The sequence below is a fragment of the Rhopalosiphum maidis genome, chromosome 1 (assembly GCF_003676215.2).
Source record: "Rhopalosiphum maidis isolate BTI-1 chromosome 1, ASM367621v3, whole genome shotgun sequence".
NCBI classification, from domain to species: domain Eukaryota; kingdom Metazoa; phylum Arthropoda; class Insecta; order Hemiptera; family Aphididae; genus Rhopalosiphum; species Rhopalosiphum maidis.
In genome coordinates, this window is record NC_040877.1 from 49,521,346 (window position 1) to 49,549,293 (window position 27,948).

At 24.1% G+C, this 27,948-nt stretch overlaps 1 protein-coding gene across 1 annotated transcript; it reads right to left on the reverse strand.

Moving 5' to 3' along the window:
- Positions 1–9,199: 9,199 nt before the first annotated feature.
- Positions 9,200–27,607, reverse strand: LOC113550201 (fatty acid synthase-like). Its single transcript, XM_026951908.2, has 33 exons — positions 27,469–27,607; positions 25,865–26,017; positions 25,611–25,781; positions 25,342–25,542; positions 22,959–23,194; positions 22,610–22,843; positions 22,210–22,551; positions 21,916–22,149; positions 21,430–21,849; positions 21,037–21,341; positions 20,812–20,956; positions 20,077–20,187; positions 19,906–20,014; positions 19,144–19,413; positions 17,799–17,966; positions 17,465–17,625; positions 17,220–17,390; positions 16,920–17,147; positions 16,659–16,858; positions 16,372–16,572; positions 15,623–15,695; positions 13,295–13,477; positions 12,942–13,130; positions 12,648–12,843; positions 12,391–12,583; positions 12,186–12,319; positions 11,986–12,097; positions 11,759–11,903; positions 10,887–11,175; positions 10,396–10,676; positions 10,068–10,295; positions 9,761–9,991; positions 9,200–9,505 (listed from the first exon to the last, which is right to left on the reverse strand). The coding sequence occupies exons 1-33, from the start codon at positions 27,605–27,607 to the stop codon at positions 9,317–9,319; spliced, it is 6,642 nt and encodes a 2,213-aa protein (XP_026807709.1). The 3' UTR covers positions 9,200–9,316.
- Between the last annotated feature and the right edge of the window lie 341 nt (positions 27,608–27,948).

Here is a 27,948-nt window from a genome sequence, read left to right on the forward strand (position 1 = left end):
TGTGATGATATGTTTTTTTATATGCATATATAATGTCTATAGACATATAAAAATATATGGGTGAATCTTTTGTCGAAGAACACTAATTATATCAAAACTAATTGCAGTTTAGAAAATATAATTTTTTTTACATATTTCCAAGTTATTACAAAACAAAATATGCGAACGATACAACGAAACAATTCAAATATTTAAAAATATATTATTACCTAACCTTTCCAAAAAATTACCCTGAAACTATAAACTAATAAATCATGAACATGCGTAAAAATATATTTTTATTATTTACCTTTGAATAGTTGATTTTACATACGTAAATAAAAATTACATTTCTACGAAATAACGAAAATATATTATGCAAATTGTTTTAAATGTACCGTTATCTTTAATATATGCATTTATAGGCACCATAAACTTTTTTTTATGAATTCTTTTCTAACTTAACCCCTTGAAATACAAACATTAAAAAATATTTATAAATATATATGAAAAATCATACACATCCGGAACTCTTGTTATAAGTATATAAAGCGACAAACGTGGACGAATGGAGTGAAGTGGCACAGGAGTACTTACCGTGTTATTCCATTACTTTCACTACTCCGCTCATCAAAACTTTACACCGGAAAGTCCAAATACTTGGTTAATCAATGGACAAAAAAGATATTTTCTATTTATTCATTACACATTTATAACATTGGCTATATTTTTACATGCGAAAGCCCGTAAAGCATAACTCTATAATATCTATTAAGAAAAAATATCAGTATAATAATATAACAATTGATTAAATATTCATAATGTGTAAAATGATCCAATGATATAATATTATTTTTAAATTTAAACATTTTAATACTAAAATTATACCTTTATAATACAATTAAATAGCTTGAACACATTCTTATTATTTTAATTAATAAAAAATAAATGTATCTATTTAATGATTTAATATCAATGTTTTCCACATTTTAACATATAAATTACCTTTATTATTTTTTCTTTATATATATATATATACATATATATACTGGATGTCCCGCGAGGATTTACTCATTACGATATCTCCTGAAATAATGAAGTTATTATAATTCTGGTTTTTTAACAAAATTCACAGAAACAAGAACTACAAATATTTCATGTTTTAATTTATTTGTATGTTTTGGTAAAAAAGTTATATATACAATAGCAATATTGTATAACATATGAATTAATTAAAAACAGGTAAGAAAATGGGTACCGATGTATACATTGTTTGATGTAAGTACCTACTTTCAGTCTGACTAGGTGTCGAGTGAATTTATTGTATAGGTATGTTAAATTTAAATTTTATAATGTATCATTTGATATTTACAAAAAGCGATTCTGAGCAAGAAGGCCAGTCTGTTTACATTTATCACTAAGTTTATATTTTCATTATATGTTTCTGATATAACTATTAGTCATTTATTTTATTTTTGCATTCTAAAAGGTTTATTTAATTTTTTTCTAAAAAAATAATATATTGACTTATTGTGTTATTAATATTTAATTATTGTAATAATATATTTTTTACCATATTATATGAACTTATATAACTAAAAAATTTAATTTTATCTTTCTGTAAATACCGTTAAACAGTGTGAATAGGATCGTAGTATAAATAAATAATAACTTAAAATTATTAAATATACTTTGAAAATGACATTGCGTATAACAAAATTCATAATATACAAAAGATAATTAACATCGTTATTCATTGTTGAAATACGTAATTTCATCCAAATTTGAATTACAAATATATATATAAATAAAAATTATGGTTTTATTTTATTTTTTTATTTTTTTTTTAATCCCAGCTAGCTATCTAAATAATTTACAAGAAAGATTGTATTAGATTTTTACATCTAAACTCTAAATTTAAAATCAAAAGTTGCTCACATCTATAAATAGCTAAAAAAAGAGTTAAGAAATTTTAAAAATTATACCATATACCAGGTATATTTTACACATAGAAAATAATAACATAAATATTTTGTAAAAGTTTTAAGTATCTAGGAATATTTGTTTTTGAAAGTCAAATGTATTTATAAAAAAATTAAATTTATAATTTTATAATTTTTATATAGATACAAGAACAACATATTCCATATAATATTATCTTATACTATATTTACAAGAATTTTTACCCAGCAAATAATTTATTATCAACATTCATAGAAAAAAACTAAAAATTAAAAAATGTCTCATTCAAAGCTCAAAAAAAGTGGAAATATTTTGAAAATTGTATTATATATAATATAATGATTATGTGACAATTTGTTGAAAATTTTATGTTTCTACGGTTATTCGTTTTAGCTTTTCTTGCAATAAATTTATTATCATTATTATTATTAGATACACAAAAAAAGCAAAATCGATTTTGTTACAAATTTTACTTGCATATAAATTCATACTACTCCTAAATCTTTTAATATCTTTCTTGATTATTTTGAAAAATTCTGATGATTTTAACCTCTCGAAAATACAAACTAGATCAAATTTGTAATCCAAAACCACTATCAAAGTTGAAAACCAAACTATTTTTTCAACTACATTCTGTGTTGATAAAGACAAAAAAAAATAAAAATACATATCAGTGTAAAATCAATACATTTACCGTTTCATTAGGAATTTAAAATATTGTTAAATATTGATTAATATTGTTTTAGTTATTTATCATAATTTTATAGATATATTCCAAAAACTATTTTGTTGTGTTGTTGTGGAATATGAAATAAAAACACATTTTGTCATTCATAACATTAAAAACAAAAAAACTATAGCATAAAAAAAAGTGGGTAAGTAGAGAGTATAATATCGAATTACAAGTAAAGAGGTTGTCTGTACATTTATTGGTTTCAACTGTTTCAAGTGTATCTCGTGAATAATTGGATCACTATCTATAATGGATATTGTGTTAATTTTGAATTCAATTAAATTATATATCTATCATCTTATACGAAAAACAATTTCAAGTGGAGATGGTCTAATTTTTTTTTTTTTTTTGTTTTTCCTCATTACTTTTGAAAGTATTGATAAATTACTTTTTTGACCTACCAAAGTTCTTTAACTAGATACAATTTACTGCTGTAAACCACCCTCGAAAAAGATGACCAAAGCGTATATTTTACAGAGATAAAAATAACATAAATTTATATAAAGTCAAACATTCATCGCTCCACTTTGAACTGTTTCCCGAAAAATATTAATAGGTTTTGAAATAATGAATGGTCGTGGTATCATCTTGTATTTAATTTATCACATTTCTCTGTACACAATTGTATTATATCATCTGAAATTTTACAGACATATAAAAAAAAATTGCCAATATAATATAATGTAAAAATAATTTGTTCCTATAACAATATTATTTATTAGTGGTTTCACGAATAACATATACATTTATGATAACATTATAATTAGATAATATCGTTATAATATCTACGGTATCATTTATATTATTATTACGTATGATATTATAATATATACACCCTGTTATTATGGTATTTCTCTGAAAACACGTAAAAACATAATATTTGCACGTATATTGTATTTTTAAGGTTCAAGGCTAAAGTTGTGTAATGAAATTAATATAATAACACACCTTGTGTTAGGTACGAGTTGTACCGTACAACTGATGAGAACCGTCATCATTACGTTGATACGTGTATGTATAAGTTACACAATAAAAATAAAAAAAAAAAAAAAAAAAAAAAAAAAAAAAAAAAAAAAAAATTTATTAATTTGTTACTTTTTACATAGCTATCTAGATATATTAATAATTAAAATATACACACGAGATAAATATATTGAATTTAATTCCGAGAATTTTTAAGACATTTTCCACGCCTATGTATTAATACCATTTTATATAAATAATAATAACATCACCATATTTTATTAAACAATTCAAGTCGTGTTCTAGACAGACCTATCTAATTAAACATTATTTTTAATTTTAATTTGTAATTCTATATTTTCAACATCCATGTTATATCTGACAAAAAATTCTCATAGCGATTAACGTATAGGTCAAACAAACTGAAATACCGTATTGAGAAATATTTTCGTTTTTTAATGGTATTATGGAGTTATCCTAAATTTACGAATGTAAAAATTAACGAGAAAATATGTATTCTACTGCCTGAACAAACTAATAATGACTTATATTAAAATATTAACTACATATATGATTCTATACAAACAATATGCAAAATATATTATATTTCAAATTAAATACTTTTAATCCACAATGCAATTGTACAATATTTGTTCATTACATGACAATAAATACAATTATTACTTTTATATCAATATTATTACATTTTGAATTTAGGAAATCAAAATATTATGATAACAATAAACAATCATTATCAAATCATTTTTTTGAACATTTACTTCCGAGCATTAAAAAATCAATGCTATAAGCTCTACAAGTATTATAACTAATGTCACCGTAATACTTCACGTATAACAAAAAAAAAAAATATTCATTGAGAATTTCTTTGAAATCATATCCTGGTAGTTATCCTGGTGTATAATATGACGTGAGACACACAGCTTAATCCTTTATAGTCTACCAATAATTTATAGTTAATATTTTAATAATTAAAAAAAAAATTGCATATAAATTGTTATTTAATTATATTTGCAATGCTAGGCATGAATTATTACTCAATATTATGTAAAATATTTAAATAACGCATGTGCAGTAATCGAGTTAGGCAAACCGCAGGTCATTGATCGTAAACAAATAAAAATACTCACATAATTTAAATACAATTTATAAAGGTTACAATTTATAATTCAGTGTCATTGGATTCAGTAGAAAATATTAAACGACTACTGACGTGGTAATTGTTACAACGCCTAATATCACGACAATATGCTTGAAAGAGTGATGGCTGACTAATATGTACATCAATCAAACATCGTTTTAAAATAAAGTTGCTGCAATTTATGTAGGAGACATTAATCTGTAACAATATATATGTTATAGGTGTTTTTATTAGTTTTGAACGGTGTGTCTTAAACTGCTGTTAATCTATATATATATATATATATATATGTATATATATAATTGAATCTACGTATGTATGGGACTTGTAGAATTGGAAACTACTGAATTTGTTAATAACAAATTTTACACGTATAATCCTTCAAACTCGGGTAATGACCTTGCTTAGTGTTTCGATTGTTTTAGTTTGTTATAGGGTGGCTAATACTTGGATGTCGTTTTGGATCACGAAAATCCAATATTTTTTTATTCATGTATTGAATTGCTATTGGTCACAGAAATATAATATTAAGAAAAAAAATGGTATAGAATAGCTCACCCACTATACGTTGCAACGGTACTTTTTGGGAATTAAGGAAAATAATATTTAGGTTATTAATTGTAATTTCAATTCAAATGTATACAACAAACGGAAATTTCCATATGTTTATAGTTTATAGAATCAAAAATTACTTAACTAATTTCGACAAATGTTTTACTTGTTTCAGAGATAGTTCTTAGAGTTATCGGGAAACATTAGAGAATAGTTTTAATTTGTAAGTTTAAACCGTGTGTGTTGTCTCTGTCTTTACATACGTACGACATGAAAAATTTTCGTTCATTAGTTTCAGTAGTGTGATGTTAGTTATGATCATTTTAAAATTTGAAGTTTCAAAAAAATCATAACTTACTTAAAAATAATGATATCAATAAAAGTCTATGTGGTGCCATTGATAATAGTCTTACCTTTAAATGTTGTAATAGGTCAATTCGCTCTAATGTCAAAACTAATAGTACCTACATTATTCAAACTGATGAACGAAAATGTGCCATGTCGTCGTACATGTGTAAAACGGAGATAACATATGCGGGTACTACGTGTTCTCGAGCGTTTTGTTATTTATGTATGTTTGGTGATTTTTTTTAAGTATTAATAATAACATAACATGGTTTTATCGATTTAAAAAACAAATGTTCATTGGGTATTATCGTAAATTATTTATTTCTAACTTGATATTTATTTAGCTACTAAAAATGTTTACATTTTTGAATTGAACGGACAGAACGGTATATATTTACACTTTTTTTTCATTAAAAATAATAATATTAATAATTGATAGGAATAACCTATTAAAAAAAAAAATTAATAAATAAATATATTAAGTTGAACTGATTCAAAGCTGGTTTTATCCACTAATAAATATTATAGTTTATTATTACTACCTACCTACCTACTTATAGTTTTTAGGTAGGTATAAATCCTTATAGAATTTATTAATATTATTTAATGAAAAAAAATTTTTAAAAATGCTGTATTTTGGCTGTAAGAATTACGGATTATTTCTTAGTATCGTCTAGTGATAATCGAAATAAATATATTTTTATAATACGTATATATAACTCATAAATAGTTAAATAGTTAAACGAAAGATAATATTCCTATTGTAGTCATTATTAACAACGAGCAACTAATTGATATATTTTTTTAATAATATTTTTTCAATATACTATGATATTTTGAGGTAGTAATTAAAAAAAAAGTTTTGACTATTAAATTATTTTATTTATATGAAATATATCGATTATATTGAAACTCGTTAATTATGCAAAGGACTATCTCTATAGTTATTATAACTGTATAACAATATACAATTTTCCCGACTTCATAAATAGTACTCATTTATATTTATCGTAGCAAACGAATAATGTCCCAATATCCCTTTTTGACTTTTTCATACGAATTGCGTCCCAGTTATATTTTTTATCAACTACACTAATTGCGTCCGATGTAAATAGGTACATTGTTTTCCTTTCCATTTATTACAGATGACTTAGGGCTGTCAATAGCGACATTACCTATTATATTGCTAAAGGTAGGTTAAAAATATTGTTTTTTATCGTTAATTTGTTAAACGTTAAACTAATAAAAATAATAAAAATATATAAGTAAGATTAGGTTGTTGTATTATTATATAAAATTGTATTATAATAATATTTATAGATTGGTAAAAATTTGAATGATACAGACCATGCAGTTTTTATATAATCAAAACTTGTTATTTTGTTCACTTCATTAATATTATTTTTTATAAATTCTGAATTCAGGAACGCAATTAGTACGTCACTAATCACAATTTTTATATCGGGGACGCAATTCGTATACAGCCATATTTATACCGTAAAAGAAGTCTTTTATAATGTAAGAAATAATTTTATGATCAAATCCTGCGATCATTTCACCCCCCCTCCTAATTTTTAAAAATCTACTAGAAGTGAATACGATATTTTAACACTGACTAATGTCTCTGAGTACAAATCGTATATAAAATATTAAAGCGCTGTCATCTACTAATTCAATTTACCATAGTACCCATTGGTCTGTGTATGTTGTAAATTATAACGTACGGAGTCCTGTACTCCTGTAGTACTGAACAGTTAACAATGAGTTTGTATTATACTAGCTTAGACGATAATGGTCAATTAGGTTCAACTAAGCAATTAATTAATGTGAGTTGTGTGACAACTTCGACACGTCTAGTTTAATTATCATCTTCATTAGGTATGTTATGCAACAACTATAAGTATGCATGTGTTGACGTCGACCACCACAACAATACGATACTTACTAATTCACTGTACGTTCAATATACATATAATATATTGCAATGTTAAAGCAACGTGAAAATAGTCGATTTTAAAGTACGAAAACATTTCATTAATAACTATATGTCTATATTATAATAATTAATTATGATATTATATCAAATAAATATATAGAAAATGTTATCATAATAAACGACAGCGTGATTGGTGAGACATAATAATATAACATTAGTATTATAGTCACGTTATTAAGTGACTTAACTTTTTTTTATACCTTTTCGTTGTATGTCATTAAAGTCATTAGGTATATGTATATAATTTAAATAGTGTAGTTACTAGTGTTATACTATGTATTAAACCATACATTAATTAATACATTACAGCATAGCCATTGAGTAAAATAATACTAGCAGTTCCTATGCGATAAAACGGATGACGTTAAACACATGATTGGACGCGGGTGACGGCTTTTAAAGTAAAAATTAATAATTAGGTACCTATATATTGTTAAAGATAGTTCAATTATTATTTATTGTACGTAGGTAAACAGTATACATGATTTATTTATTCATATGGCATAATAATGAACGATAGTATTAGATGGAAATATTACCTTAGGACCAGGAAACACATCCAGTTTGTATTATAGTTGACTTAAATAAACGTTGTTTAAGTAATATATATACATATATATATATATATCAATATCCACAGAATCTAGCCGTAGAACTGTCTCAAGAGTTAATCAAAAATTAGGTGTTGCTCCGACTCCACTGAAACATGGAGTTTACTATTTCTGTACCTTCATGTATACCTATAATTCCACGATACCTATCCATTTTTCCCTTTTATTTTAGCACGATGTCTTGTTTCCTATTAATAGCACTCTATGTTCCTCAAATGGAGCAGCCATTTTTGACGAGTTAAACCTCAGTAACTAAGTTTTACTGAATGTATATAATATGATGAAAATCAATTATTTGGGTTTGATCGAGTGTTGCCTTGAGTATTTTTTTAAAAGTCACAAAAATTTACAGTCTTAAACTTGTAGTTACTTGAGATATAAGACTTATAGTAGTATAATTATAAAAACTATATTTTACTATTATTTTTTACTTCATTTTTAATCTTGTCCAAACTATCTCAGATAATTTGCTATACAATACTATACAATACATACAAAATTAAAATAAGTCAACTAAAGTAATGGGATTAATAATTATAAATAATATTTAACCCTGATACTCAAAATAAAATTCGATTATAATATTTAACATGAAATGAATTTAATACAATGCACGTTTACTTAATATTTGAAATACAAATCAATTAAGTCACAAAATCATTGAAAAAATTTATTTTTAACGAAATAGTTGCTATTTATATAATAAGAAGACTTTCGTATTTTGGAAAGTTATAAATCATTTAATAAAAAATATTTTGATATAAAATCAAAATGTTTAAAATTAAAACAACACAATATTATGATAAAAAATAAGAGTACTTAAATATGCTTTAGTTTTTTAAAAGAAAGCAAATTATAAAAATATTATAAATAAATTGAATTAAATATTTGCACTTTTTATTTTACTAATAATCAATTAATTGAGAAATTTGTATATAAGAACTATAATTTTATAGTGATAAAAAAAATACTCTTTTTTTCTTATACATATATATAAAAATAAGTTATTTCAATTAATTGACAACAAAACCAATAGTATTAAGTTCAGAACGTTTGTACAAATCTGTAATTGAAATGTCGTTGGCATCTGGATGATAATGTAATATATTGTTATTTACAAATCGAGATAATTGTTTTTCTGATAGCATGTTGTCATAGTCTTTTTCATTAACCGAAATTATTTCAGGTAAACGAACGCAATACTAAAAAATAAAAACCGTTACATTTAGAAATGATCTAGTCAGTATTTAGTATATACTAATAAAATATGCAAGACATCAGGATTTACATCCAAATCAATACAATGAATAAAAATGGTTTTATAAAATAACGACCAAAATTTAGTTTTTTTAAAAGTTGTGGTTTTGGGAAAAATTCTTATTAAGTTTAAAAAACTGTTTATAACATAATCAATTTTGGTTGCTTAGGAATTACATAATATTATGTACATTACTTACATCTTCTAGCTTATACATTTTTGATTTTTCAATATTCATAGTTCTATAAACCACTTTGACTTTTGCAATTATTTTATTGGGAAGTGGTCTTAAATCAAGTATAGCATTCAATCTAGAACGTATTGCGTTTAATGCCTTTAAAGCTTTGTCGGCGGCCAAAACGTTGTTTGATGATAACATTTTAGGTAACTCTGTGTTCCAACCATTTTTTGTAGATATTTCTCTGGCCATCTGTAAATGTCCAATGAATAAAAATAATATGCTACAGTAAATTTTTTTGGTAGTAGCAAAAGTAAATGCTTATTACCATACTGCTTATTTGGAAATAGTTCAATAATAATTTAGCATTAATATTTCCGTATTGTAGCAGACTTTTCGTCCATTCCTGGATTACATTTGGTATACCTTCTACCAGTGTCAGGCTCACTGCAATGTTATCTGCTTCCAATAATTGTGCCATCATCACACAAACAGCACCACCCCAAGATACTCCGATTAGAGAAACATTACCGCATTTGGTGATTGATTTGAGTTTCTACAAACAAGTAGTAAAGTAGTGGTTTATAAATCAAAAATATAATAACTAATAAGGTTTCAAAATTAAAACATTAAAATAGTGTAATTATGATATTAACCTGTACTAATATACTCGCTACGTATTCTATGGACTTTATAGTTTCAGGTAATCTTGCTTCGAATGCTGGATACATTAGATTTTCATACAATTTTTTCATTCTTTTGGGGAGGAATCCGGTAACAACAAACACTGGTAGACCTATGGCATCTGAAAATCGGGGACTATTTGTGGTAACTTCAGTAAATTTGATTTCCTCTGTAACTGTGTCTCCAAATGTGATCAATTCTTCAATGGATTCAGGCAATTCCGCAATAATTTTCGAATAATATTCTCGGCTTGCTATAAAAACGCAATTATTTTATAAAGTTAATAATATTATTTAATTTGTTTTTTAAGTTAGCAAGTATCGATAATGATTTTAGCTCGGGATAATTATCTAAATAAAATTGATTCAAAAATATAATTTTTGTATTTTTTTAGCCATTTACTTTTATTCTGAACAATTAGTTTTTCATTATAAACGATACCATTTACAGAAAAAAATTTTACCAATCAATGTTCTGTCATATTCAGTGCATATTATTGTAGATGAAGACAAATTGGTCACATTTATTAATAATTTATCTAATGATGATACTATATTAGAAAAACAAGGTTCCGTAGCCATTAAACTCCATGAAAGACAAATAGAACTTGGACAAACACCGTTTGCTCTTAATTCTATACAACTATTTTCTCCACCACTCATAATACAAACAAATAAAGGTTTCATATCTCGAAAAGATGGAACATTCTCAAGTACATATTGAATGTTGCGTATCTTGTCTTCTTCATCGCTCTATTTGAATAAGAATAAATATATTATTAAAATTAATTAACATTTATATACAATTTTGTGTATTAAAAATGCATAATACTATACTGAAACTATGCATAGAAAGAAATACGAATAATTTATATTGTATACTGAAAAAAAACATTAACATGTAGAAATATAATGTATTTAACTTTTTAAATATTATGAATTGAAGCCGATTAATCATTTATGATATATATACTCGTAATAACAGTAATTATAATTAATGTAATATCAGTATAACTGCAAATGTAACTTTAAGATTTGAATACATTACTACTACAACAACTATGTATAACTTTAAAAAAAATTTAAGACGAATAACTAAAAAAAATAAATAAAAAAAAAATGCTAACATTTGGGATTTTGAAAAAAAAAATAATTTATGTCATCGGATATTATTTTTTATATTATTATAAATACAAGTGACATTATTTATGTATTTTTTTCTCAAAAAAAAACCCTCAATCATTTCAATTAATATATTGATTAAAATTAATTTTTATATGAAATTTAAAGTTTTAAATATGTCAGAAGAAACATTAATAAAATATTATGTAATTACCAATGTGGCAAAAAATACCGCTCCAAGAGGATATATTGCTGTTGTATCATTTAATAACAGAATTAAATCTTCTTTTGAGTTCAAGTTTGAATCTGATACTATTTGTATCATAATATTTTTATATCGTGATATAAGTAAATTAAACCTGCATCATTAAATTTTTTAAATTAATAAAAATACCTTAATTATATTTAAAATAATAATAATGAAAATTAGCTTATTAATACCTTCTTGATGCAGTGGTAGACATGGAGTATTTTTTTAACGTCACGACAATCTTTCGAGCTCCTCTCATAACCATCCATTCAGCAATATCGATCCAAGTACTATACTTACTTCCTATAAAAACAAATAGTTAAATAGTTGAATATTATATCTAACAACAAAATTATTTACTATCTATATTCGACAATCAATCATATCTTACCAATAATTAAATACACCCGGTTAGAATAACATTGATATTTTTCAAATTCTGATCCTTTTAAAGACTTTTCTAATGTATTATTTTCTTCTAGAGCCAACACTACTCGATTATATTCTACTCTTTGATATGATAAGCTAGTTTTTAAAGATAAAATATAAAAACAATAAATCGTATGCACATAAATTAGTTTAGATAAATAATATACTGTAATGATTTTATGGCTTGTTCTGTTGTACAAGGACCAGTTAAAACTTTTCTATCAAACGGTTTGACAATACCGAGTTCTATTCCTTTTTGTACTTCATTCTGAATTTTCAATTTTATTTCACTAGTTTCTGCCAATAGGCGATCTGGACTAACACCATAAAATATAATATTTTTCAAAAAAACAAGCATTCCTAAAATATTAATACAATGTTTAGATAAATAAGTTAACCACGTTGTCAGCAGCAATAATATTACCAATTTTGTCTTTCTTCTTCATGTCAATCTTAGTCAATTGGAAAAATATTCCACGAAGTGCTATTGATCGAACTGATGCATGAAAATCGTGGCCGTGGAGACAATTTACAATTATGGATACACCTTTTCCATTAGTAGCAATTTTAATTTTTACTTCAAAATTATCATAATAACTAAAAATTCTGGATTCTGATAGCTTTAAAGCATAGTAAATATTATTAAATTATTATTAATATAATTATTTGAAATAATATTTTATGCATATTTATTTATAGTTAATGTTTAACTTTTTACCGAAGCGAATTTATTCTTAAGTAGTGCGCACTGTTCTTTATTTTCAACTGTGACAAAAACACAGTATCCTAACGACAAGGCTACAGCTATAGCTGCTTGTCCAATAGCATTAAATCCGGCATTTACTAATATCGTTTTATCAAATATATGATCACTTGGCGACTTTAAAATAGACAACATATAATATGCCTATATATGAAAAAAAAATTTAAATCAAACAGAAATATATTTCATCAATAACAGTAAAATAATATAATACCAGATTTAGATTTTCAATGATTAAAATAATAACAAAATGCCAATACATTATTAATTATGTCTGTTAAATACTAGTTAAATTTAAAAATATTTACCATCGAATAAGAAAGAGGAATAGTAGCTGCGTCTTCAAACGTCTGATCCGATGGAATAGTCCATGTTAAATATGGATCCGGTGAAAAAATTTGATTGAATGTATTTTTTCCAATTGCCGCAATTCCCATTACTTTTTTACCATTGGTCGTTATTCCAGAATATTCAAAATGATCAAGTTCGTTCTAATAAATAAAAATATGGTTTGCATATAATCTTGGATAAGTTACCAAGTCAGATAATATCCAATTTCTAGATTTAAAAATATTATATTTTCATATTTCAAATTCATAATTTATTTATATGTGTCTATAATGTGTAATATAACTAATGAAAAAGACAATATATTTTTACTAATCAGATAGACAAAAATGTATTTAATATAAAAATATTTTTAATAGATAATAAAGTTATCTTATTTAAATGTCTGTACTCTATAATTCCAGCCATTGTAATAAATTTAAAAAATTTGGACACCGCTCTGCTGTACATTAAGTGTCGAGTGGGTCACTATTATAAATGTGTTAAATTTTGAATTCAATAATATTCGATTGTATACCAAAAAACCATTAAGAGCGGACACGGTATATTTGCCTATATCACAAAGCATATTTCATAATATGTATTTTTGTTACAATATATAACTATTAACATTTATTTATTTATTTTTAGTTTAAAAGTAGGTTTAATAATTTTTTTTTCGAAAACATAGCATTTATTTTATTAATAATATTTAATTATTGTTATGTTATTATTATATTCTCACCATATTATATAAACTTATATAATTCAAAATCGTAACAACATATTTCTGTTAATGCAGTAAAATAGATTCATTGTATAAAAATATAATATCTTAAAATAAATAAAAAAGGTCATAGCATATTATAATACATTTTATAATACTATAATATAAGTACATAAGCGTTTTAAATTCCTACGAATTATGTTTTTAAATAATAACAAAATAATTAATATCAATATTGTATCGTTTAATAAGTATTTTTGTCAAAATTTGAAGTTAAAATGTCTATTAAACATAATTGTCTTCAAATATTATTTAGATTTTATGGTTTCAGTATAACTTACTTAAAAATAATCTTGTGTTACATTTTTAAAACTTGATATAAAAAGAAAAGAAAAGTGTTTATGTATGTCTAATTTCAAAATAGTTTGTAATTTTTGTCATATTTTGTACAAATTCTAATTATTAATATATATATAATATACAATTTACATAGATATATAAAATGTCAATGAATTTCAAATATTTTTATACAAATATAAAAACAACTTATGTTAAATATTTTTAAGAATTTCGACATAGCGAATGATTTTTTATCAATATTAATAGATGAAAAAGACTAAAACAAATTAAAAATTACTCAAAATATTTTATCTAATGAAAATGATAATTTAAATATTTTGTATAAATTTCAAGTATCTGGAGTTATTCTTTTCTGAATTACTAAAAATATAAAATTGTTTAGGAAAAAATGATTGTATGGATGAATATATTCTAATTTCTAAGGTTATAAAATTTTTAAATGCTTATAAATAATTAATTTAAGTTTCCGGTAGAATTTTTTTCTGTTAGTTAAAAAACGTATAAAAACCTCATACTTAATTTTAAAATTTTAGTTTTAAATAGAATTTGTTTTATGTATTTCTAACAAAATATAACTTGTATTTTTTGAAATTTTAACGAATTTTATCAAAATTTCAAAGCATATAAAAAATATTGTGATTATATATTTTTAATATTTTTAATTTAAAAATGAACCACTTAGAAAATTGTATTAAGTTTTCAATTATTTTTACAAATTTATAAATTTGTTATTGGCATTTATAAAAAAATATATATAATCTAAAATTGAAATTGCTTATAAATAGGTCAACAGTTCTAAAAATATTTTAAAAATTATATGTTAATATAAATACTAGGTGTTAAGTTCGAATTTCTGAGGTTATTCATTTTTAAATTATAACAAAATAAAGAATTAAATTTAGTCAAAATCTGGTTTTATGTAGAAATTCCCGTTTTCCTTAATTTTTTGGTTTTTTTTTTCAATACAATATAGTATCAATAGCATCAATTAGGATAAAAAAATTGAACTTTTTTTATAATTTAGTATATTCGAGTATTTAAATAATATTACTTAAATTAATGTATATTTGTATATTTTATAAAAAGAAAGTGTCATATTTTTTATACGATTAAAATCGAGGTTTTTAGGTTAAAACTTTACATGTTATATTTAAAATCTTAAATAGCCCATTTTATATTTTTGTTATAATTAAATACTTGTAATATTTTTATTGTCACTTACATCTACTATGTTATTATTTACAAATATATCCTGGAAATTAATTCCAAGGTACTTGAGTTTAAGGTCATCGAATCTGAAAAACAAAAATAAAATATTTTAATTTGTCTGTGAAATATTTAAAAAATATGTTTCAGACAAAAACATAATTTAAAAATACTAAGCGAATTTTTATGCGATATGTGTTTAATATTTTTAATTTGGTATCATCCACACAAACAAAACTTCACAAATCAAATTTTCCTAAGTTTTTGAATTTTTTGTTTTAAGGACTATTGTATTTTAATTAAGCTCGACTGTTATTTAAAATTATTAAAATTGTTATCATTTGAAAATTGTATGCAAATATAATACATGATACAATTTAAACAATATAAAATTAGTAAATAATTAATTTAACTGTAACCATTATAAATATTTAAGCAAATTTTATAAAATAAATCATAAAGGTACTTGTATATTATTTGTATGTCGATGAACTTTACTATCGATACTTAGTCACTCATAATCCAACCAATGTTTTATAATATATTTATTCCTAATAAATCAAAAAAACTATTATTTTTACTACTTATTTTGTTACAAATATGTTTTATGTAACTTAATTTAATGTTTATTTTTTTTTTATGTAACTTTTCTACTTTGGATTTGTATACTGTTTATAGTTTTATAATTAATCGAGAAAAAAAATGTATATGATACGATTCATGGTTATTGATTAGACATGTATGTTTAAATTGTATAATGCTTACGTGATATCATTGAGGTAGGTCGTGATCTTATTATCTGCAGACACGTTAAAACTGGAATAATTGTCAACAAGATTTCGAACAATAGTTCCCCATTTATTATCTTTATAAATATTTACAAATAATTGTTTTCGTAACTGTTCAGAGTAAAATGAATGATCAATATTGAAATCAGGACCCGAATCGTCCAATAAGAAAACAAATCTAAACAATAAAGTTTTTTTCATAGTATTTTGTTTAAATCTCGTACGAGTATATCTACTAAATTTGATTGATTATTAGTAGCCTACCTGATCTTATTCGACTTATTTCTATGCAACACTTCTTCCATAAATCTTGTTAATTTTACATATGATAAGTCTTTTGTAAAAATGTAAAGATAACTTTTTGTTTTTTTACATTCTGCCAGAGAATGTTTAATTTTCTCGTAAACATTTTGAATATCTGTAATATTTTCTAATTTTAAACTAATTATTTTTATTTCTTTGATCTAAAACAAACAAAAAACTCAATTATTTTAAGATTCCACAATAACAATGAATACAAAAAACCTTTTTGATCAACACCAAATAGTGTCCATTAAATTGTTGTTGCATAATAACACTCCATTCTTTGGTGCTAAATATAGGTTTTTCCGATATCACCAATAAATGAACTCTTTTAGCGTTTTTTGAAATTGAAATAACATTTGAAATTTGATCATGCGGTATTAATATGATATTGTGATCATTATTAATGAATTTTTCTGTATTAATTTTGTCTAAACTCACAATTGCGTGCTGTATAATTGAAATTTTTTTAAATTTTTATTTTACGTTTTAATAACAACAATGAACACATCATAAACTAACTTGAATTCCTATCTGAATGTCAAGCATTTGCTTCATTATTATGGCGAACTGATACATTTTTTTATCATTATTACTGTAATATACTTTGAAATTATTCATGTTGGGATTGGATTGAAATTTTTTACATTCAAATATGACTTGCAAACTATGATTGATAAAATTAATTTCATTCTAAAAAATAAAAAAATATATACTACATACCTATATTTATAATAAAATGTATGAGTTTTAGTCCAATATTATACCTTACTAGTTGGATTAGCTAATTGTACAAAATTTTCTTCTTCTAATCGTAATTCAAATGGATTTAATGTACTTATTGAAAACGATTTAGTTTCTGGATGCAAAATATATATACCATCGCCGTTTATTTCATTAGTATTAAAATTATAATAAATAGAAACATCTGAAACACGAATAAAATTATATTTTAATACCTAAATGTATTTATATACATATTATTCTTCAATTAAAAATAATTTACGTTAACTTGAACAATAACTTTGGGAAAAAACATAATCATATTATAGAGATTTTGATTAAAAAACATATATAAATACCTAAATACTCGTATCTCACCTTTTCCTAAGGAATCTTTAAATTTAGATGGATCGATATACATTTTACGAATAGTTGATACATCTGCTGGATTATCATTAGTTTCCATACTTTTGTGAATAAGAAATGTGAAAATTCCATTAAGAAATGTCATCCAATCATCGTCCCACTTTAAGTTTCCTCGATATTCTTTGAAAATAAATATAAATATGCATCGATTCATTAGATAATACAATTGTTTTTCTAAGCAAGTGCATTTTAGTTAAGTTTTAAGGAATATTACATATTATGTTCAATTATTTAGTATAATATAATAACATAAACAATATTTACCCTCTCCACCACAATACTATACAATTTAAATTAAAATTATATACAAAGTGATACACCAAGGACGCTGATTCCCTTTTTTGTTAATAATGGAATTATTCAAAATCTGATTTTTAGTATTTTAAAATGCGCTTGAAGACCAAAATGTTGTACCACTTAAGAAGGGTCCTGTGGCGATATAAACTTCTGTTTTTCATTTTAAGCCCCTTTTTGTTTTCTGTATGGCAGATACATATTTTTTTAATTTGAATTTATCTAAACCAAAATTTAAACGAAGAGTTTCCAATAGTTTCTATGTTATTAAACTTTAAATAAAAGGATTTTAAGGACTTTTCAATAGCTATAAAAGCTATAATTGTTCGTGTCTATAGCCCAAACACTAATAATTGGTACACTGTTTATATTTACGAAGTAGATTAGAAGAAAAATATTAGGCGCCTGAACACCTAGATGATTTGAAAATGATGATGATTAATATTAATCTATAACATTTATAATTAATAAAAATAGTAAAAGTATAATAACTAGATTCAATATTACATTTTTTATAAAATCATTTTTAAGGTATTTAATTCTTATTATATACAATTTCATGACTTGAAAACCAATTTTAAATTTTGATTTTAATATGTTAAAATGTTAAAAAGTATTTGCTTAACAATTTATAGAAAAAAATAAGAGTTCCTATTTGAAAAACAGAAGTTTATATTATCACAGAACCATCCTTAAATTATATAAAAAATCAAAAGTATTTAATATATTATGGTTAAATTTTTATATTTAGAATTATAAATCCAAATACATTTTTAATATTAAAAATGTATTCATAATATTTTATCCATTATGAATATTTAAATGCATATTTGTATCAGTAAAACAAATAAACAATTTAAAACTATGTAATAGGTATGTAAAATGTACATATTATACATATATGTAATATAATTTTACTATAGTTATAGTTGAACTGTTAAAAACAAATATCAAAAATATCAAAACGTTTATTATTTCATATTTTGAATACATATTACTTTACCTTCAAAATGTAAATCTATATTTGTCACAGTTTGAAATTTTTCACCGAGTTCGTATCCATTATGTTCTAACAATGAGTACAAATCATACTTAGAAATTGAACTATGTGGTACATCAAAAACTGTATCTGGATACTTCATCTTTGGTTTTATTAGAGTCATATCAATAGAATCTGGTCGAAATATTTTTCCTGAAACTATTACTTCATTTTCCAAGCATATTTCAAAGTAACCACTTCCACATTGTACAAGCGAATAGAATTCCAATTTATCTAAATGTAAATAAAATATTGAACAAAATCATGAATAAAATCAATGTTATATAGTTATAATAGTTTAGCCATTATTTATATGACATGTTTAGTTATTATATATATATGTATATAATTTGTTTTTATTTATTTATGTATTTTTAAAATTATACTAAGATTTTAAATTATTAATGAGATAAAATTTTTTTTAATGATGTAAATGTTCTTTAGTAAAAATATTATAAAAAAAGATTGTAAGAAGAATTCAATTTTCTTCAATTTTAAAGTAAACTTTCCAAGTATTAAGTAAAATATGTGTCCATATTTCATTAAATAAAATTATTATAGTTTAAGCTCTAATTTAAAATAATTAATCATAAAATTATTTTTATATAAAAATAAATAAATATTGCATTTTTTATACATATTTAAATATTCATAAAGTTAATTTAGTACCAAATTATAAGTAAAGTTAAAATGTTTAGGTTTTAATAAATATATATATGTACTTACCATTTGGTTTGATTTCAATAGTTCTTAAAAAATGTAGTTCCTCAAATGCAATGATCTCATCAAAATGTAGTTCACTTTGTATTATTATAAATGATTTCCACACGTGAAACTAGACATTTCAAATATATTATTATTTATCATTTAATAAAAATTAAACACCATGTAACTCACTAGAAGAATTGAACTAGGCAAAATATGTCGTCCTTTGATTTTGTAATCGAATAAAATATGTTCATTATTTAAATGTATTGTAAACATTCTCTCTCCTGAAATTCGTGTAGTCTGAAAAAAAGTGTTAAAATAATTAAATTTTTTAAAAATATTAAATTATTTTTAACTGACAACACTCGATAAGTAAAACAATTAATGCATCAATATTTGTATTAAATATTATGTAAGAAATATTATGTATGTCACAAATAATTTTTCCAGCATTGTACATTGATTAAGAAAGGATCTAATATATTTATTATAACTAGTTACGAAAAAAAAAAAAATAATAAAAAAAAAAATAGTAAATTAAAAGTTGAATGGAAAATACCTATTTATCTATGATTAAATTTTAAAATAACACCCAGGTAACTCACTATGAATGATACGAAAATTAAAAATTATTTTAACTATTGGAAAAATCAATGGTAAATTTTTTTTTTTGTATTCTTTGTTATTTATCATTATTTTGAAGAATTTGTTTTTGTATCTAATCAGCACTCATTTATGTATAATATTTATTTTTGTTGTATTTTTATAAAGTAACTTTTTTTTAAGTATCATTTAAAATATTTAAAATGTATTTCGTGGTTTTCAAATTTATTTATATTTTTTATAGATAGCAATCATATCTGTAATTTATATATTTCTTATAAAATGTAATACGAACATTTAAATTTTAAATATTTTACTTACTGATTGCGCCATGCTTTTTAATGCCCATTCTTCTTTGTGGTCCCAAGGAAATAAAGAATGTAAAGATTGAGTTTCTCGGCTAACTGGATAATTTATTGATGGATAGAACGATTCAATATTAGGAGACATACCGTTATTATACATCCTGTTAATTTTGTATTAAATATGTTCATAGTATTTTTATTACAAAAAGTTATTACATAAACTAATGAACTATTGACTTACTTTCCAAAAGCTGTTAATAAAAATTTGACTGAATCTTTTGTACTTCTATGTGTAAGTGGTATATTTGTCACTTTTTCTGATAACGATCGTTTAAGTATGGCTTGTAAAAGCCCATGTGGAGCAATTTCAATTACAATTGCATCCTCAGGTATATTTCGAGAAGCTTCTTCAAATAAAACTTGTCCAAGAAGATTGTTAGTATGATATTCCGGTGAACTATATTTTGCTACATCATTTCCCCATTCGGACTCGGGTACGGAGCTACTCACCCATTTCGATGATCTAGGCTTTGGTTGTGGAATAACCTATGGACAAAAAAAATTAATAGCAACAAGTTATTTAATGAATATTGATTTATTGGAAAGACATTTAAATACTTCAAATCAAAATTACTTCTTTCAAATACTTCAATAAAGACGGCGCCGCTGGTTTTATGTACTGACTGTGGTATGCAATATTAGAAACATTGACCAGTTTGGCAAATACTCCTTCTGATTTCAATTGTTCAACAAAATTTGTGACGCTAACCGTTGGCCCAGACAAGGTGCTGCTGTCAGACGCATTGTGACAAGCAACTTCAATATCGTGTGGTAGTCTATCTTTAATGTCGTTGTACCCTAATCCTATTGCAGCCATTGACCCATCGATGAGTTCAGTCTCTATCGAAGCTCGACCTCTTGCATGTGCAGCAAGTATCATTTGCTCTGCAGTAAAACAACCGTCAGCGTAGGCGCACCCCAATTCGCCGACTGAATGACCAATAATACCATCAGGGACAACATCAATACTCTTCAACACGTCCAATAAACCTATCTATTTTAAACGTTAATTAAAGAACCGTTTTTAAAATTCAAACACTAGGGTTGTATTTAAATAAACCTGTATCGCAGCTATACCAACGAATGAGTTAAGTATATTATCGAAAAGTTTGGGGTCTTCATTTGTCAAAATATCAATAAGGTCAACACCTTTCGGCTTTAATATAGTTTCAAGTTTGCGTACTGATTCTGCAAATATAGGAATTTTTAACAGTTGTTTTCCCATACCATTCCACTGTGATCCCATTCCGGAAAATACAAACCAAATGGGTCGTTTAATCAACGCTGGAAGATACTAAAAATAACAGTTAATAAAAATAAAACCAATAAAAACAATAATTTCTCAGTTACCTACCGATATTTCTTCTTGTGATCCTTCATTATCTGGAATTATAGTGAAACTTCGATAGTAATGAGCGTTCATAGATTTATAAAAAACGCTATGTAAAAGAGCTGCAAACTCTTCGTCCATTCGACTATTTTTTATACGCTCTAAAAACTGTGTAACACCTTCTTCGTTCCGACCGGATACAAACACAATTCGTGGTAAACCGTCTTCAAACATTTCTCCTTTTTCATAGATTTTTACTTTGTTTTTCTTATTTTGTTTTAAAACTACATGACTAAAAGAATTACACAAACCAAATGAACTAATACCAACTATATTTCCTTTCAATGGAGTTTTTTCAGTGACTACCTAAAAAAATATTTGGATATTAAAATTTACAGAAATACAAATTTTATTTTTAACACACTTCTAATTTGCCAGAAAAAAGAGCGGGGCAATCTTGGTTAGGCTCTGAATAGTTAATATTTGGAGGTATATATCCAGAGTCTAAGATAATAAGCGCTTTTGCTAACGACACTAAACTCGAAGTAGCTTCACAATGACCAATATTACTCTTTATGGAACCAACTTTTAATGGTTCTATTCTATTTGGAGTACAAAATACTTCACTCAGAATGTTCAGTTCCATTGCATCTACTTTCTATTTGAAACAATATATGTAAATTATTTATTCAATATACCTTGATTACAATATTAACTAGTATTTTTATAAAATATTTTATTTATTAATTAATTATAAAAAAAATCAAACAAACCTTAATACCTAACCCTTCGCCTTCTATAAACGCAACTTTTGCTGGATCTACATTAGCTTCTTTATAAGCATTTAATAGAACATCTTTATAAAGGTGATCAGAATAATGATAAAATAAATCATTTGTTTCTCCAAATATACCAGTTGCGCTCAATATAGTTGCATAAGAACGTTTAGCTTCAGATAATTTCTGTAACAGCACTACTACACACGATTCAGATCTGTTCATCCCATTTGCTAAAATAATACATTTATTTATTTTTTATTTAAAAAAAAAACAAATTGATAGTAAATTATAATATGATACATTTTAATACTAATATTACATATGTGACATTTATCAATATACCTATTGTAGTCAATTTATTGTCAATTTTTATAAAACTAGCAATAGACTTAAGTAATTTATGCTCCAAAAATTAAGATATACTCTTCTAATCAAAAAGTTAGTTTTCTTTCAACTATTTTTAATACTTATGAATTTAAAATAATATTTTAAGTTATTTGCTCATGTAAATAAATAACTATTCATTTTTCACACCGATATTAATAGTCATAGATAATATTATTAGATTTTGAACGGAGTGAAGAATGTATTGATTGTACAATGATGTATGTTTTGTATTAATTTTTTAATTTTTATGTCTGTCATCACGTCTTGGTGTAGAAATAATGCTTTGATTTTTGATTTCAGCCCCTCTTCGAAAAGAAAAATTAATCTAGTTGGTACTTTGGGTACCTTGGGTCAAAAGTAAAAATTTCCGACAAAAACGATTTTTTTATTTTGCAGTAACTCAAAAACGAATCATTGTAACTACTTTAAATTTTCAAAAAATGTTTATATTAGCGTTATTTATTTACAATTAAATTTTTAAAATATTTTGACTTTTTTTAAGCTATTTATAGAAAATTGAAATTTTCGATTTTTCTAAGTTTTTTTTTTTTTGAAATGCCGATAAAAAAATTTGGCATTCCAAAAAACCTTTAAAATTTAACAGAAGGTTTATTATAAGTTGTTATTGTAGTAAAAAAAAATCATAATTTTTGTTTACAAACATTTAAAGTTCAAATGTTTACAAAATATGTCGAAATCTCAAAAATTTGCAAGGAATTTTGAAGTTGAAAATTCATAACAATTTTTTGATTTATACCTAAAAAACCTAACACAAGGTACTCCGTAACTTTTTCTTCAAATAACTGTAAATTAATATTCTAACGTTAACATAGAAAAAACTTTATGAGCGTATGAAATTTAATTTTTACAAAATCACGTAAAATAACGATATAAAGTGGAGCGTTGTGTACAAATTTATTTTTAGTTTAATTTAATTTAGTTTTATCATTTGTTATGTTTCTTTTATTGTGTACACATTATGAAATGCAAGATTATTTTATTATCTACTATGGCTTACTCCAATGTAATGAGGTGCAAAAAAAATTGATTATTATTTCAAATAAATACATTACATATATTTTTTTTTTATATTTTTTATGTTATGTATGAATATTATATCTAATAAATTAATTTTCAACTTTTTATCAACATTTTCAATGGTTGTTTGATTATCCGCACAAATTGATTATTCGCACCCGCTTCGGTCTCAATTATTATCCTACTAATTATCCTAGACTGACAAATTATCTTCGTTCAGAATCGTTTTTCGTATACAATGATACCTGTCATTGCATTCAAATTTAACACATTCATTATTATAGGGACCTACTCTCCATCTTTACTATACAGCAGAGCGATACACACTTGCCCGCCTTTTTTTTATATATTATATTTAAATTCCAGATTTGTTTTTACTAATCGCACTAAAATAAAATTAAGCAAATAAAAATAAAACTTTCTAGTTAGGACTTGATTTTACAATAATTATTATCGTATATGTCTCTAAGATATACAATTTATGCATAAATAAATGGAAGGTACTTTAAAATTAATGTAAAAATAACAATTAAATATATTTTTTCTAGAATAATTAGTGACTGAATACCACGTTGAGTTAAACCCTTTATCTACAGCGAATATAATCTAAAAGAATAGAGCACGAAGGAATGCGACACCTGAACAATTATAAGTACCAGGATAAACACAGTAAAGATACAAATTTCTCGTTTACCGTTCCTGTAAGCTAAAACAAACCTTAATTGTATTTAATCAGCATTCCCTTTAAGTATTTTTATAAGCTTAAAGTTAAGATTTTAGCGAATATTTTAAATCTTAAGGATTATTATTTCTTTTAATTTGATTTTTAGAATTTATATGTTCAATTAAAAATAATATCATGAATAATTTTTATGTATAATTAAATACATATTACATATTTAAATACCAGGTATATTTAATGTGTGTATAAAATATATTAATTTAAGTATACCATCTTCACTATATGATCTAGTTTCGTTTGTATTTGTCAATCTTCCTAATCCTTCAAGTTGAAGAGATATATTAGGATTCAAGCATAAACTACATGATCCGATTATTGCTGCGTTTATCACTCCATCTTCAATCATTCTTTTTGCTCTCATAATAGCTTGTGATCCACCAATCCACGTTGCATCAGTTGTGTAACTAGGTCCTATTTTCAACAGTATCATAAATTATAAACATTAATCTATTAATATTTTAATTATCTTTGATGATTACCATTTAAGTTAAGTGTATAAGACAACCGATTTGCTTGCATTGCTCTGTTATGACCTAAGAGACCAAACCCTTTTTGCTGTGTATCAAAAACCTCAAAAAACTCTGATTCACTAATACAAGAGTTCATGAAGACGGCTGTATTAGTTCCGGATAAATCAGCTGGGTTTATTCCTGAAATTCATAACAATTTGTATTAAAATAAGCACATTCTATAACTCAACTAAAATAAACTGTCATGTATACGATCACTTCACCTGCATCAACTATTGCTTCTATAGATCTTTCCAAACTAAGTCTAGTCAAAGCATCCAAACTCTCAGCCATCTTTCTATGTATACCAAAAAATACGTTGTCAAATTTCCCGGGAGTTCGTATTTTACCAACTCCATGTGGTGTTCCCAGTACACCTAAAAAACGCAACAACCATAAAAGATTTATTTAAATTTTAATTCTGGAAAATTATTTAATGTATAATGTATTTAAAGTGGAATTTCAAAATTATATTATCTAATACAGAAAAACATTTTATTTTCAATTATAATTTACATACAGATAATTATTTGATTGTTAAATTTTTAATTATTTATGGTATACTAAACAATTAATGAATCAACAGTGAGCTAATGAGCTCTTAAATATAATTAAGTGGTCCATGATTATTGGTTCATTCAATTTACCAATTTGTCATGCAACCCAACATAAATTATTTAACCTAATAAAAACCCCGTGGGTATAACATAAAAATCGTAAATACAGATAAATTGGTTTGATCAAAAACGTCACTTTAAATCATTGTATTTAAAATACAATTTTTAACTAATTAAAATGAAAAAAAAATAATAAGATATTTTACAATTTTTCAATATTTTTTTTTTGTAATAGGTACTATAAAAGTTTCAAATAACATTTTCGATCGATATACTCGATGTAAAAATAAACATGGATGATGATTTTAAAATACATTTTTTTTTAAATTTAGTATATTTATATGAACATTTTTTAGAAAAACTTATAATATTTTAACCAATCATTTTTACTAATTTTGCTTGACAAAAAAATCAATTTCCGTTTTTTTTTTTTTTTTTTTAGGAAATTAAATAACAATAATCCTTGACATCTAAAATAATGTTATAAAGATGTATAGTTGTAAATATTAATGTTTTTTGAAATAAGTAAAGAATTCTATTTTTTTTTTTACTTTTTGTTTTTGATATGGGTACGTTTAAAATACCTTATAAAAAAAACTTCTTATTACTATAAAGCCTGTCAATTTACATTGATTATATTAAATACATATTACTTTTCGTTATCTAATATTATAGTAATTCGTAAATCTTAAAAATTAATTTTTGTTATCTGAGTTTAATGAGAGCGATTAATAAAATGCAATGATATTATTACTGTATTTTATACAATCAGTACACAATAATAAACTAAATAGTTCATAAATTTCTATTATTCTGTGCTTCTATCAAAATATTTTTTCAATCCATCTCAATGATTTATCATTGTTTTAGAATATTAAATTTATTAATACACTACTATATATTAAAATGAGAGTTGTCAACATCAGATTATTAAATTATTCCGATAAAGTTCTTAAACTAATGATGATAGTGATATCAGTTTCATAATAATATAAAAAGACTCATAATTCTTTTTTTGAAAAAACTCTTTTTGGTAAACTAATATTTAAATAAAATATTTTATTTATATACGATGTATATTACACATATATACGTGTGTATATTTAAATACAAGATGACTCTAATAAATATTCTTATAATGTTATTATTACTGTTATTAAAAACATAATTAATTATATGTTTTTTTTTTATGATACAAAATAATGTCTAACCGGGTATCCATCGCCTGCTATCTGAAGTCACACCATTCTTTTTGTCAAACAGCATTTGTTTCAATTCATCCAAATTGTCGGATTCCGGAAAAAGGCCTCCAATACCAGATATTACGACTTCGACTTTTGGTTCCGTCATTTTCAAATCACAATTCGGTTTTACTTTTCACAAGTGTTTAAATTCCTAACAATTGGAATTTAAATTTACAGTTTTTAAAAATCTGATTAAAATTGTAAACGCATAGAGCAGCGTACTTATTACGTTAAACAATTATTTATTATTTTATATAGAATTGTGCAAAATGAATTACGATTTAGGGTTTACCTCGACACAAAGCAATGTCATAAAAATTTTTTTATGAATCCATTCAATTTTTGGTTAATTAATTATTATTCAAAATTGTATAACTATTGGACATTGTATCCCGTGAAGAACCACAAAGGTTAAAATTTGCAATTCACATAAAACATTTCTGGGGT